General features: G+C 57.2%; 6 protein-coding genes across 6 annotated transcripts; 2 read left to right on the top strand and 4 right to left on the bottom strand.

Moving 5' to 3' along the window:
- Window positions 1–252: 252 nt before the first annotated feature.
- SCHCODRAFT_02683537 (uncharacterized protein) lies at window positions 253–1,691 on the bottom strand (the record flags this gene model as incomplete). The annotated part of the gene is made up of 4 exons (XM_050346756.1): window positions 253–1,190; window positions 1,243–1,394; window positions 1,446–1,527; window positions 1,578–1,691. The coding sequence occupies 4 exons, from the start codon at window positions 1,689–1,691 to the stop codon at window positions 399–401; spliced, it is 1,140 nt and encodes a 379-aa protein (XP_050203183.1). The 3' UTR covers window positions 253–398.
- Window positions 1,692–1,947: 256 nt separating this feature from the next.
- On the bottom strand, window positions 1,948–2,714 carry SCHCODRAFT_02608631 (Non-catalytic module family EXPN protein). Its single transcript, XM_003035563.2, has 5 exons — window positions 2,598–2,714; window positions 2,505–2,546; window positions 2,338–2,442; window positions 2,260–2,283; window positions 1,948–2,192 (listed from the first exon to the last, which is right to left on the bottom strand). Exons 1-5 carry the CDS (start codon window positions 2,677–2,679, stop codon window positions 2,047–2,049), a joined length of 399 nt encoding a protein of 132 aa, XP_003035609.1. The 5' UTR covers window positions 2,680–2,714; the 3' UTR covers window positions 1,948–2,046.
- A 307-nt stretch (window positions 2,715–3,021) lies between these two features.
- SCHCODRAFT_02608629 (ras-domain-containing protein) lies at window positions 3,022–4,264 on the bottom strand. Its single transcript, XM_003035564.2, has 6 exons — window positions 4,149–4,264; window positions 4,016–4,092; window positions 3,887–3,953; window positions 3,738–3,839; window positions 3,391–3,683; window positions 3,022–3,338 (listed from the first exon to the last, which is right to left on the bottom strand). Exons 1-6 carry the CDS (start codon window positions 4,192–4,194, stop codon window positions 3,252–3,254), a joined length of 672 nt encoding a protein of 223 aa, XP_003035610.1. The 5' UTR covers window positions 4,195–4,264; the 3' UTR covers window positions 3,022–3,251.
- Window positions 4,265–4,887: 623 nt separating this feature from the next.
- Window positions 4,888–8,560, top strand: SCHCODRAFT_02608625 (uncharacterized protein). The gene is made up of 8 exons (XM_003034747.3): window positions 4,888–5,013; window positions 5,065–5,102; window positions 5,150–5,202; window positions 5,254–5,433; window positions 5,479–5,545; window positions 5,593–5,641; window positions 5,691–7,023; window positions 7,073–8,560. The coding sequence occupies exons 1-8, from the start codon at window positions 4,997–4,999 to the stop codon at window positions 8,219–8,221; spliced, it is 2,886 nt and encodes a 961-aa protein (XP_003034793.1). The 5' UTR covers window positions 4,888–4,996; the 3' UTR covers window positions 8,222–8,560.
- Window positions 8,561–8,836: 276 nt separating this feature from the next.
- Window positions 8,837–10,315, top strand: SCHCODRAFT_02695869 (uncharacterized protein; the record flags this gene model as incomplete). Its single annotated transcript, XM_003034748.3, has 2 exons — window positions 8,837–9,122; window positions 9,177–10,315. 2 exons carry the CDS (start codon window positions 8,837–8,839, stop codon window positions 10,313–10,315), a joined length of 1,425 nt encoding a protein of 474 aa, XP_003034794.2.
- A 198-nt stretch (window positions 10,316–10,513) lies between these two features.
- SCHCODRAFT_02522880 (uncharacterized protein) lies at window positions 10,514–12,416 on the bottom strand. The gene is made up of 4 exons (XM_003035565.3): window positions 12,080–12,416; window positions 11,932–12,031; window positions 11,756–11,883; window positions 10,514–11,703 (listed from the first exon to the last, which is right to left on the bottom strand). Exons 1-4 carry the CDS (start codon window positions 12,362–12,364, stop codon window positions 10,855–10,857), a joined length of 1,362 nt encoding a protein of 453 aa, XP_003035611.1. The 5' UTR covers window positions 12,365–12,416; the 3' UTR covers window positions 10,514–10,854.
- Between the last annotated feature and the right edge of the window lie 222 nt (window positions 12,417–12,638).

Below are 12,638 nucleotides of genomic sequence, written 5' to 3'. Positions count from 1 at the left end.
CCTTCATCGCATGTGCTGGTGCATGCGTCGCTTCTACCATTATTCTCTATTATATGCTGTTGTACGAGTATGCCGACGAATCTATTTGTCTCGATGGAATTTTCTGCCTTGTGTCGTGCACGTCGGTCTGAAATTCAAGGTGCCACGTACGAAGCTGTGAGTTACTCAGCGACGCCGAATGTTCCTGGTCGCGCAGTGGGAGCGTCGCTACCGGTACGTCGCCAGAATTTTGTGCGTACGAGAGGACCATAGGCTACCAAGGCGGGTCGAAACTCGCGTCTGACTGAGGCTTGGCGCACTGGTTTGTCTTTCCGCCAGCGGGAGGTGGCTCAACCGTGCAACTCGACTGGCGTCTGAGCGTCAAGCAGTTGCCGCGTGAGATGGGTGTGCCCAGATGACTACCTTCCCCTAGACGTCGCGAGAACCACGTTGTAGCAAAAATACGCCCAGTCGTTACTCGAGAACTCGCGTGTCGGAAACCGACCAGTGCGCTTCGTCCACGCAGGCGGGTGCCGGTACAAGTCGGCATTTTCTGGCAGAGGCCATGGCGCTTCGCGTACAGGGGAGTTTGACCGGAGAAGCGACGATTTTCCGCACGTTTGTGACATTTGCTGAATTCGCGGCGAGCGACGAAGCTGGAGAGGCGAACGTAGGATCGGTGGCTGCTCCTCGAGTACCGAATTGGGATCGACTGCCCCCGCCCACTCGGTCACACGCGCTTGTAGGAGATCGTCATCCTCGTGAATCGTTTCGATGCGGTTCCCTTGGCCATCGGCTTGCGAAGTTATGGTATATCCTTTCGCCTCCGAGCTCATCACCGTGATATCGTCCTCATACATCTCCGGCAAGTCGATGAACCACTGAGGAACTCGCGCTTGTGATTCATCAACGTTCCAGAGATCCAGGACGTCCAACGCTGCGATGGAATACTGAGCCGTGATCGTCGTGCCGAATTTGCGGTACTTGAACGCGGATTCGGCGAGAGAGCAGATGGAATAGGGATGCGCGTGGCATTCGACGACGGGAAAGGCGGCGGTTCCGTGCAAGGCCGAGTTACCGAAGAGCGGATGCACCCAACCCGTCAAGTCTTCTGCAGTCTGCGGCTGCAGGTCGAACTCCGTTTGCAGCTTGCGAGCGGCGTCTGTAAACGGGATGAAGACGTATCGATACACTCCGCTTGGAGGTCTTAACTGTGTATCATCTTGTAAGGAGCAGAATGCAGTTGTGTCAGACGTTGCGCACCGCGGTCAAGGGACGACGACGGGATTTATCCTTCTCGTCGCGATTCAAGACACCAGTACTCTTCGCAAAGTCGTCAATCTTCTTGATCAAGTTGAAGGTGGGCACTAATAGAAACTGAAATGATGCGTAGAGGTCCGCTATATCCTTGCGGACTGAACATCATCAATTCACCATGAAAAGGGCCTAAATGAATGAAAACGCACAGAACAGCGTGTTGTGACTCGAGGCAAGATAGTAATGGAGTCCGCCGCGCCTTAGCCCCCATACCCATTCGGTAAGGGCAACCTATATACATCAGAAGAAGAACCACATAAACTCGGCCCAAAGTTGCCTACTTTTTTCTCAATGGCCTCGTCTGCATCGTCAGGTGGAGTAGGAATAAGCGAGATCCTCCACAAATGTTCTGTTTCTCCGGAGAAGGGGCATTTGTGCCACGGCTGCTTCACCATCCCGACGATGGTAATCACTGACAGGAGGGAGAGAGGAGGTGTTGGTGGTAAAAGACAAGTTGCAAGACAATAGCAGGCCCTAGCGCAGTCGTGGGAAAGTGGCAGGACCTGGCAAGATTCGTCAACGCCATGACCGGTTACATTGAGTCCTGCGTATGGACGAAGCGCAGCTTCACAATCCAGTACAGGTTTACCTGGGAAGCTATAGAGCCGAGAATGCAAGTGCGCGCTCGAAGCCGGACATCCTACCCTTCCCTGAGATCACGCATAAATATCTCTAATCCCTCGTTACAATCAGATCCGACCGTAGCCACCTAGCAGTCTGCCGAATTCGTTCACCGACGTTCCTCAGTTACTACGCCGAGAAATCCCACTGGACCGAAATCGTCCTTTCTTCCAGGCTCGCGAGCTGCTTGTACGCCGTCGGGGACAGTGCGAGCCCATTGTTATCGCACGCGGCGCACATTTCCTCGATGGGGACCTCGATCTGCTTGTCGTCATCTAAGGGGTGTGATAAGTTAGCAGTGTGCTGGCGCAATGTAGCGCGGGGAAAGTTGGCGCAACTCACGGGTGACGACGATGGTCTTGCCGCCTGATGGACGAGCAGGCATTCAGTGAGAGACAGCGCAATAGAGAGAATCCTCACAGAGATCCTTGTTGAAGATATTGACCGCGATAGCGGCGAACGAGTCCGTGTCCAGGAGCTTCTGCCCGCACTCGCTCGTGGCCCCGTTGGGGTCGTAGTAGGTGGCTAAGGGCCGCGTTTACAGGTTAGCATGGTAGGGGAAGAATCGACGATCACGATGTACTCACCCATCGCGTCGTACGACTGGTCGGATGCGCGGCGCTCGGATGCTGTGAGTATGGTAAGTATGCAGGCGTCGAGCTCGGCAGTAGCGGACTCACGCGCAGCAGGCGAGATCTTCGGCGCTGCGTAGACCGCCAAGATGGCACTAAGGGCTAAGAGGAACTCGAAAAGGGTGAACATTGGGGAATTGAAGGAGCGGACGGGGAGGAAGGTCGATGGCTGTCGATGGCAACGCTGCAGAGGGCTCGCTATATAAGCGAGTGCAAAGTAAGCAGCGAGCGCTAGAACTGCTCGAGTCAAACACTGGAAGAGCATCTTTTAGTGGCCGGCGGTCTCATCGAATGCCTTTAGCCTCTCGGCGATGATACGGAGGGCCGCTCACAACCCAACAATGCCCAAGAAGCCCATCTAACATGGCGTTAGCACTATTCCTCCTGCGACGCGCTGAACTGTACTTACCTCCCGACCGTGTGTCAAGGCCCAAACCCAGAGAGAACACACGAAGAGCGCACCATAGCAGTATAGACTCCACTTAACGCAACGTCCAATATTCCGGTTAGCATTACACCCGATAAATTTACAGATATGATGATACATCGTACAGAGCTAGAGTGCTTCGCAGGTCTTGCACTGTAACGTCCTGGTTTCTCCACGGTGCGGTAGCGCGTATGATAGTAGTCGGCATGTCCTCGACTCGGCCGGGGTATGTCGTGATAGGCAGATATAAGAGAGGGAAGGGGGAAGGAGGTGATCTAGGAGCAGCATGTTGTCCCGTGAGATGGCTGACCCTCCAGAGCTAAATTGGTGTTCGCTGGCTTGGAGAGTTTGACGCCGGGTGACTGCGAAAGCAGCATAAGCGCCGGCTCAGATTCAGGAGGAGGGTCCACGCACCCGATCGTCATCGAACACTCCTCTCCTGACCTTGTCCAAGATATCGCGCGTCGCCTGTTCGAAAGCGAGCTCGACATTTTGGCCGGACTTCGCGGACGCCTCGACAAAGAGCAGGTTGTTCTCCTTCGCGAAGATCTCGCCCTCGTCTGTCGAGACCTGGCGGTCGCGCTTCGTGGCGGTGGCGCCGTCGTTGTCTTCGCAGAGATCGACTTTGTTGCCAACGAGGATACAAGTGAGGTGGGGATCAGCGTGTTCGCGGACGTCGGCGAGCCATGTGGGGAGATTGTCGAAGCCTGTAGGGTGTGTTTGTAAGAGAGTTGAGGAGGCGGAGGGTCTAGAGGACGCACTTCGCCGGGATGTAACATCGTAGACCAGCAAGCAGCCTGCCGCGCCTCGGTAGTAGGAACGTGTTATTGACCGGAAGGACTCGGTGCCCGCCGTGTCCCAGCCTGCAGCATGGTCAGCCCAATGCTCTTAGTCGCACATAGCCACGCACATTGCAGCTTCACGATCTTATTCTCCTCGGGGATGGTGATCAGCTTGGACCCAAACTCGACACCTAGCTGTCAAAGGGAGGCTTGTAAGTGGATGAATAGCGGCCTCATGCACACCCAGATGTACGTACTGTCGGGTCTGGATTCGAGAGAAACCGTTGGTCCGTGAGACGGACGAGAAGGGAGGACTTGCCGACCGAAGCGTCGCCTGAGGGTCACCGCGCGCATCAGTCTTGTCGCCACCGCGACACGCGGGTCACGCACCGGTGATGATGAACTTGAGGACGTAGTGCCAGTTGCTCCCGGACATAGTACCGAGACTGAGTTGTTAAAGGCGTCGAGAACGGCGGGAACAGCGAGCAGAGGTGGTGGTCTACGGAAGAGTGATGATGGATCCGCGGATTGTCCGCCCCGACGACGTCACGTTGCCCGAAAGATCGCCCGAAAAGGAAGGCCTTGTTGGACCCACAAGGGTATGCATTCAACTTGAACGCAGGATCTGCAGCTAATACATGGAGCGAGATCAGCCCAAATGAGGACCTTCATCGCTGATTCTGCCATCGCAGGATGAGATAAAGCTCTTACAGCATCACTTGACGATGATGAGCAGCGTCAACTAGAAACGCGAAGTCCTCGGAGCTCGCTGACTGGCCGGACTGACCCAGCGCCATTCATCAGCAGCAACAGCACATTTGACATGAACGACAGGAGGCCAGAGGGATATATATCAGGTCCATTTGACAACAAATGGAGGCGGGAGGAGAGTCCAAGTATTGAGGAATCCTTGCTCAGTATAAGTCCTCATAAAAGTTTGCACTGTGTTTGAGGCCTACACTTTCGCCTCTCCCCTGCTCCTCCACCCCCCTCACACCTCCCTCTACGAGTCGTCGTGGAAGTTCGACGAGGGACGGTCCCGACGAAGCCGCCGCCTGGTCGTTTCAGGTGCCCGCGACGCAAGGGGTAATTCACACGTGTGCTCAGGCGCTAGCAGGCGCAATTGATCTGTGTCAGTCGCAAATACCTCTCTTGTTCGTTGACCGCGACGACGCCGGCGACACCCAACACAAGCGCGACAACGACGAGCGCGTCGACCGCCGCTTGAGAGTGACGTTATGGCCTCCGTCAAGTTGTTAGTCTGGCGTGCCTTGCGCCATGTGCTGTACAGCTGATCCCGCCCCAGGTATCTTCGCCCGCCCCCCAATGTCGACTTCGTAGACGGTGAGTGCGTCGAGCGTGAAGACGAACAGAAATTTACAGGAATGCAGGCTACCCGGGCATTCCACCCGGTCCCTCACGGCCACAGGCAGCCGTCAAGGGCGTATGTGCGATCTACTTCCTCCGTCCGTGAGATGTACTTACCCCAAGGCAGGCTATCGAGGTCCGCCCCCAGGCGCAGGGGCAGGTCATCAAGGCCAAATGGATCCGTATCGAGCTGCGCAAGGTCGAGACGCTTCCCGGAGGCGGTCAGAGCAATACGTTCTTCGACTTTGTAGGACCAAGCCCCGTCACACTATGGCAGAGCGACGATGAATACGGCACCCTCAGATCGGTGCGTGATACCTCGGCTACCCTAGACACTACTGACACTGCGCAGGGGGACTTTCCGTTTGCCATCCGGATACCAGAGTCTATACCCCCTTCAATCCAGCTCGGCGATCGAGGTGTGTTTCTAGCAAGCGAGCAAATACACGTACTCATTCACCCTTAGCCGGCATACGATACGAACTTGTCGCCACACTATGCGTCCAGGGCAAAAAGTGCGCTGCGACTCCTCCCTCATCCGCCACGTACTAACCCACCACCTAGGGGTTTCCTCCGCCGCAAGAAGTCCGTGACGGTGTCCGAGATGGCGTCCGTCATCATCGACAAGCACGAGATACACTCTACCTGGCCCGTTTACTGCCAACCCGAAAGTCGCACGATGCCAGGCGCCGGCGTAACTCTAGTCGTCGAGCGGAACCGCACCTGCTACGGCCCGGGCGACCGCATCAGCGTCCTCGCCACCCTCAAGTCCGACTCCCTCTCCACCGTCATCCTCCGCGGCTTCGAGCTCGCGCTCGAGGAGACGACCATCTTCCGCCCTGGCACGCATGGCAAGCGCGCGGAGCCCATCACGCGGAAGGCCATCATCAGCGAGAACAAGTTCGCCGTGAACGCGACGCTGTACGGCGGGCAGCAACACATGGGCGAGCTAACCTGCGCGATCAGCCCGAATCATACGACGACGTCGCTGAATGCGGCGCGGCATATCGACATCACGTACTTGCTGATTGTGCGGGCGCTCATGGGGACGGGGACGCATATCACGATGCCCCTGCCCATTGTGGTGTCGAACTGGCAGCGGAATGTGTCCTATGAGGCGCTGAGGAGGATCGGGCCCGTGCCCAGTCTCTCCCTGCAGCAGCAAATACCACAACCTGCGCAGCAGACGTTCGGCGGCCACCAGCCATCGCAGAGCATCTCGACGCTCGACATTTCGCCTGCGAACAACCCGCGCACGAGCCTATCGAATGACCACAGCGCTTATGGCACAGCCCCATCAGCGTCCAACAGAGTCCGGGCAGACGAGTTCGGCTACGCGGGCACCGCTGCGAAGCCCGCGACCTATGCGGGTAATTCCCGTGCGAACAACGCCTCCTCACGTCCCGGCAGCGCGAATGGTCCCGGCAGCAGCACTGTCACCCCAGCGCCCTCCGGCCGTCGTCCGCAATCCGCACGCTCGGGATCCAACGCAGGCAACCGCTTCACCATCATGAACGCCCTCCCGTCCGAAATACCCACCCCGGAGCCCGAACCCGAACCGCCTCTCCCACCCGCGCCCGTGCGCACACCGTCGCCCAAGGCCGCCCCAGTCGTCGTGCAGACTCCGCCGAAGAAGGTGTGGCCGAGCGCGGAGGACGAGAAGGCAAAGCTGTACTCGCAGGCGCGGGCGCAGGTCGAGCGCGTGCAGGGCAAGGGCGCGTCGCCGCCGCCGGTGCAGGGGATGGCGCCGCCCGTGCAGACGGTGACGCCGCGCGCGGTGTCGACGTCGCCGAAGCCGAACTGGCCGAGCGCGGAGGATGAGAAGGCGAAGTTGTTCGAGAGCGCGCGGGCGAAGGTGGAGAGGGTGCAGGGGGCGCTGGCGACGTCGCCGAATCCGGTGAGTGTAGGTTCAGATACTATCAGGGGCTTGCTGACTTCGCTTGCAGATAACCCCAAGTCCATCACCACCGAACAACATCCAGATGCCGCAGCCGCAACGCGGTCAGGGAAGCAGCACCCCATGGCCGTCCGCGGAAGAGGAGAAAGAGCGACTGTTCAACGAGGCCAAGAACAAGGCAATGCGTACCCAGGGCATCTCTTCTCCAGGTCTGGGCTTCTCTGCACCTGCACCGGCGCCCCATCCCAATGGGAACGGTTTCCCCAACGGTCATCAAGGTGCTTCGTCTGCCCCTCGCCCCTTCCTCACCGCGGAGCAGGAGAAGGAGCGTCTGTATCAGACCGCGCAGGCAGCTGTGCAGCGCACACAGCAAGACATCCAGTCTCCGGCGCCCTATGAGACCCTGTACCCTGCCGGCGGATCGTCCTCTTCGCAGGCGCCCCCGCCAGTCGCAGCTGTATCTCCGACCTTTGATCACGCACCGCCATCATTTGAGCATGCGACCAGCCCGCCCCCTCAGCAGCCCAAGAATGCGCTCACGGCTTTGCAAGAGAAGCAGCAACTAGCGCGCCAGTGGGAGGAGAACGATCGTCGAGCACAAGAGGCGGCGCAGGACCTCCCGCCTTCCTTCGAGGCCGTGACCGCGTCGTCTGCCTCGGCGCCCATGCCAGCACCACCGTCGGGCATGAGCAGCGCGATGGCAGAGAAGGAGGCGATGAAGCGGAGATGGGAGGCGCAGGATGCGGCGGCCGCGGCCGCGGTGACACCGTCCCCTCCGCCGAGGAAGACCACGGCGAGCCCGGGTGCCCGACCGCCACTTCCGACTGCGAGTGGTCCGCGGATGCTGAGCGCGGCAGAAGAGAAGGCGATGATGCAGGCGCGGTACGCAGCGGAAGATGCGGCGGCTGGTGGGAGCAGCGGGGCGAGTGGTGTAAATGGCTACGCTGCCAGCAACGGCTATCCTGCCAACGGCGCCAGTGGCTATGCCCCGAATGGCATCAACGGCATAAATGGACACTCACCGTCGCCGCCGATGCCGGTCCCCGTCGCGTCGCCACCACCGCTTGCGCCCAAGCCGCCGAAGGAATATATCCAGGAGACTCAGGAAGAAGACTTGCGCGTCAAGTCGGTGCTAGCGTCAGAAGACGTCTTCACGCCATACTCCTCGCTCAACCCTCGCGGACACCTGGGTCCTTGAGCTTGCCATCTATCCACATCTACGAAGGTGCTCATTTTGGTTGCTCTTATTTATTGCTATCCAGGCCTCGCATTGCGCATTCCTATGCACCGCCTACTATTATTCCCGGAGCTGTTCACAACCACACACATCACGCTGGCCGCTCTGCTAGGCAGAGACGGCGACACATTCGTTTGGTCTTCGCGCTTGCTCGCTTTTTCTCTTTTTCTGTACAGTAGTACCGATAGTCTATCACTCGTATGTTCTTTACTTTGTCTTTTACTCGTTCTCACTGGTACGCTCACTATATCCTGTTTCGATCTATATATCATGGAAGGCAATTTCATCCTCTGCAATGAATAAGGCGCGATTGGGTCAGGCGAGAAGGTGGTTGAGGTCGCTGACGCATGCGGCGCGCGTGTCGCGCCTCGCACGATCGGAATGCAAGTTGGCGTCTACCACGACCTTGAGTACGAACAACGCTGCGCTATGGAGCTGCCCACCGACTTCTACCACTCGGAAGACTTTGAACACCGCCTCTGCGATAACTGTGGCTACACATTCCACTTCACCTGCATAATTCCGCCTCCGCCTCCGTACAACTCTGCTCTGCGCTAAGGCTATGTTCCGTCGGAGATGGAAGCTCAGTCGATGTTGTCTGCCCTCGAACGAACGCAAGGATACTGGAGCCAGATTGAGGCGGTGATCGACCAGCAGGAGCGCCTGCTCGACCTCTTGAAGGGATCGAGGAACGTGTTGAAGAACGTGCTGGATGTGCAGAGGAGCTATATGGCGCCCATCCGTCGCTTGCCGCAGGAGATCCTCTCGGAGATCATGGAATGGGCATGTGGGGACGATGTAGACTTGAGTGCACCTCTCTGTGCTCCATTGGCATTGGCCGCCGTTTGCAAGACCTGGAGAGGTGCGTTGAAATATTGCATGGTTGCCTATCCGAATTGACAATATTGTGCGATAGCTATAGCGCTCGCGTGCCCAAAGCTGTGGACGACGTGGTCAACGCCTGACGATGAAGATCTGCTGGGTAGCGTATGGCCAGAGACCAGCAAACTAAGCATGATCATCCCTCGACTCGAGATCTTCCTCGCGCGCTCCGGCAACCTTCCCTTGGTGCAGCCCATCAAATACGAGCATCAGTCGTATCTTCTGAAGCCGCCGAATGCATGGTTCCTGGACGTCTTGCTTCACCATACGCAACGATGGCAGCATTTGCAGATCATCAACTCGTCATTTTCCGTTCAGCACCCCCAAGACTTCGCCGTTCTAAAGGGCAAACCGGTTCCTCCACTACATGCGCTCAGTGGCGATGCCCGTCATCTCCAGCTTGCGGTCGACAGCGGCGTCTTCCGCGACTTCCCTCGCCTACGAGTTGTTATGTTATTGGATCCGAATCACACCCAAATCATACCTGGCCTACCATGGAATCAGATACAAATTTTGGCTATGAACGAAGTCACCATCATGTACGTCTTGGAGATCCTCCGACAGTGCCCAAATCTACGCACGATCGGTCTCAAAGTTGAGACGCAAGGGCACGCCCCTATCGGCGACGGCGTCGTCAACCTGCCCAACCTCGTCAACATCCGCTTGGACACTAACGCGACAAACAGCTACGATACGCTCGCGCATATCACGGCACCGGCACTGCATAACTTCACATTCCGCTGGGAAGGCCATCATCAGTCGAACAGCACTCTGTCGGACTCGCTTCCAGCTTTCCTATCGCGCTCTTCGTGTGCGCTTCGCAATCTCACGTTGCACCGTCCATCGTCTCTCGATTATGCAGTGCTCGCATCTCAGCGCGACGTCACCAATTTCCGCTGGTACGCAGTGGAAGATCTACCGGTGCCGGTGGACTTCGTCGCCAAGCTCACTACTCTTGAGCTCTTCCCTCGTCTAGAGCGTTTGGAGCTAGGAGGATTTGTGGCCTTCCGGGGCGGGGATTTGGTGAACCTAGCCAAAGCAAGGATGGCGGCAGGGTGTCCTCTGCAGGTCCTCAAGCTTGAGGCCGTCAAGGTTCTGGGACGCCCTGGGTTAGAGGACGATGCGCCGGATCGACTGGAGGGGCTTGTTCCTGTATTCGAGATGTCTGTCTGACTAGCAATGCATGTGATGGGCGTATATCATTGCAGTACGTGGACTGGTCAGTCCCAGCGGTTGACGTATCGTGAATGAGCCTCAGAACTCAAGATTGCACTGTGACCCGTCGTTGCAAGGCGGCATTGAGCCAGTACTTGTCGTGCCGTCGAACGCGATGGCGATCTGCGCGCGATCACGTCCTTTTGGCATTGTGCCCGGGCTTGGCCGCCAGATATAGGTGTACTGATGAGTCCACGCCGACGAGAACAGTCTGGTCAGGCGCCCTAACTCTAAGGCTCGCCAAGATTCGACTCGCGGATTATTCGCTTGCTCAATACATATTGACATACACGTACAGACATAAAGCATACAAGATCGCCATACCAGAAGCGGCGGAGATGGGATGGGAATAGATACAGAATAAGAAGAAAGATAAACATGGTCGAAGCGAGGAGATGCCATCGCGATAGGCTCGAGCTCTCTAGGACGTGACACTGCCAACGATATCGGGCGCAGCCGTTACCCGCTGTATAATTGTACGCGGTGTACCATTGGGCTTAGTAGTTGAGAGCCATTCTGCGCTTCTTCTTCTTGCTGTGCTCCGAGTCCGCGTCGGGTTCGGACGGCGTGTCGCCACGAGATGGCTTGGAGTAGGCCGTCGGAGTTTCCTTGACGGAGCGTTTTCGCTTGACTGCCGCAGGACACACTCCTTGAGTAGTTGGCGGAGGCACAGGCAGAGATGGCGACAAGGGGCGCAATGGCGACGGAGATGGAGGCGGAGAGTCCGGCTGGGCGAGGAATCCTGAGGACGGTACACGAACTGGTGGTGCGCTGCCGGCGACTGGTCGCGGCTTGACGGAAACTTCGGGGGTAGAGTGTATCGCGGGCTCCGTCCGTGATTTGTCGTAAGCCAGGGTCTGACGCTTGTCGTATACTTCGTCTGGAACAGGCATGGCGATCTGTTCAGCGGGGCACAACGGCGGAACGTCTTGGAACCAATACTGGAGGTCCGACCACATTCGCTTGTAGTAATCGGCGTCCGCTTCAGGCATTTCCTTCCCCTCCTTCTTGCATTTCATCCAGCGATAGCGCAGCTTGATGATCGTGTCGGCGTAGACATTGGCACGGTTGAGATGCGACCGCACGATCCAGGATCCGGACTCGGGCTGCCTCTTGTCAGGATCAACGCACCACATAGTCTGGACGTCGTTGGGGTTGTCGGAGTGCATTGTAAAGACGGGACGACAGGCTTCCGCGGCAAGCACCAACTCGTCTCTTTCCAGTTGTTCTTGCGAGATGTACTGTGGACCGTAGGCTCGGATATTGGGTCCGTGACGAATCAACGCAAGAGGGCCTTCTCCCGCGAAGACGTGTACCTTGTACAGCCACGTCCGTTCTGGGAACCACTGTAAAAAAGCACCGTTAACATGAGGTCTGGTGGTAGAAGAAGAGACGTACTTGGCGTGCGCTCATGTGCGGATTATTGCTGATCCTTCTCAAGCCGGCTTTCCAATCGATTGGTATAAGACACCATTGCCCCTCGCCCAAAGAAAATCCATCGAAGGATCCGTGGGGGTCGCTGCTCACTGTATACAATATTCAGTAAGTTGTAAAGATGATGGAAATGAACTTACGAAGATCCTGATTGTCAGAAGAATCGAGCCTCAATAGTCGTACAAGGCGACCATCGTCCAATTTGATGATGGATCCAATCTTGTCTTGCAGACGGTTGAACTATACAGAGATTAGTAACCAGTGGAGACACAATGAAGACCTACTAACCATTGCTGGGTGGCTGATAGCAAGCTCTCTTCGCAACCAATGTGCCGTGACCACGTTAAACTTGTGTCTTATGCCCGTGAGGAGACAAGCCTTCATTCCTATCATAGCTTCGATCTTCTTCTTGATTGCAGGAGGCCTTTCCTTCGTCATGAGCTTCGGTGTCGTCGCTAGCGCAGGATCGTTCGGAGGGCGTCGCCGCTTCGGCGTTCGCGGAAGCGGAGGTTCGCTGTCGCCAGATTCATCCTCGCCAGCACCTCTCTCGGGTGCCGGCGCGGACGAGGACATGTCGCGCGGTGAGGGGGCGGAGTAGGCAGAGGGTGATGGGGCTCGAAGAACAGAGGTTGTCGGCGTTATATATGTACTCGAAGTAAGCAAAGACCCGTTGGACAGCCACGCGCTGCGGTTCCGTGGCATCTATTGTCTGTGAAACATCCCATTGTTCTGGAGGTTTGTTGTTGTGCATGTCGGGTCCAAGTCCTGATGAGGCATGAATGGTCGACCGGCGACCGGTCCGTACTGATGCACGGATAGTTCCGATGATGCGATCAATCCTTCTCGC

This window comes from Schizophyllum commune (genome assembly GCF_000143185.2).
Source record: "Schizophyllum commune H4-8 unplaced genomic scaffold SCHCOscaffold_1, whole genome shotgun sequence".
NCBI classification, from domain to species: Eukaryota; Fungi; Basidiomycota; class Agaricomycetes; order Agaricales; family Schizophyllaceae; genus Schizophyllum; species Schizophyllum commune.
Note: the sequence above shows the minus strand (reverse complement) of the source record. Positions and strands in the feature narration are given on the sequence as shown.

What these genes read in the sequence shown, in the direction of transcription:
- SCHCODRAFT_02608631 (XM_003035563.2), bottom strand. Translation starts at nt 2,679, where the DNA reads ATGTTCACCCTTTTCGAGTTCCTCTTAGCCCTTAGTGCCATCTTGGCG. An exon ending in CCAGTCGTACGACGCGATGG is followed by an intron (nt 2,443 to 2,504) that starts GTGAGTACATCG and finishes CGCGGCCCTTAG; the next exon opens with CCACCTACTACGACCCCAAC. An exon ending in CAAGACCATCGTCGTCACCC is followed by an intron (nt 2,193 to 2,259) that starts GTGAGTTGCGCC and finishes CACACCCCTTAG; the next exon opens with ATGACGACAAGCAGATCGAG.
- SCHCODRAFT_02608629 (XM_003035564.2), bottom strand. Translation starts at nt 4,194, where the DNA reads ATGTCCGGGAGCAACTGGCACTACGTCCTCAAGTTCATCATCACCG. An exon ending in CCTCAAGTTCATCATCACCG is followed by an intron (nt 4,093 to 4,148) that starts GTGCGTGACCCG and finishes GGTGACCCTCAG; the next exon opens with GCGACGCTTCGGTCGGCAAG. An exon ending in TAAGATCGTGAAGCTGCAAT is followed by an intron (nt 3,840 to 3,886) that starts GTGCGTGGCTAT and finishes ACCATGCTGCAG; the next exon opens with GCTGGGACACGGCGGGCACC.
- SCHCODRAFT_02608625 (XM_003034747.3), top strand. An exon ending in AATCCAGCTCGGCGATCGAG is followed by an intron (nt 5,546 to 5,592) that starts GTGTGTTTCTAG and finishes ATTCACCCTTAG; the next exon opens with CCGGCATACGATACGAACTT. An exon ending in TGGCGACGTCGCCGAATCCG is followed by an intron (nt 7,024 to 7,072) that starts GTGAGTGTAGGT and finishes CTTCGCTTGCAG; the next exon opens with ATAACCCCAAGTCCATCACC.
- SCHCODRAFT_02522880 (XM_003035565.3), bottom strand. Translation starts at nt 12,364, where the DNA reads ATGTCCTCGTCCGCGCCGGCACCCGAGAGAGGTGCTGGCGAGGATGAA. An exon ending in CTATCAGCCACCCAGCAATG is followed by an intron (nt 12,032 to 12,079) that starts GTTAGTAGGTCT and finishes ATCTCTGTATAG; the next exon opens with TTCAACCGTCTGCAAGACAA. An exon ending in CGCACATGAGCGCACGCCAA is followed by an intron (nt 11,704 to 11,755) that starts GTACGTCTCTTC and finishes GCTTTTTTACAG; the next exon opens with TGGTTCCCAGAACGGACGTG.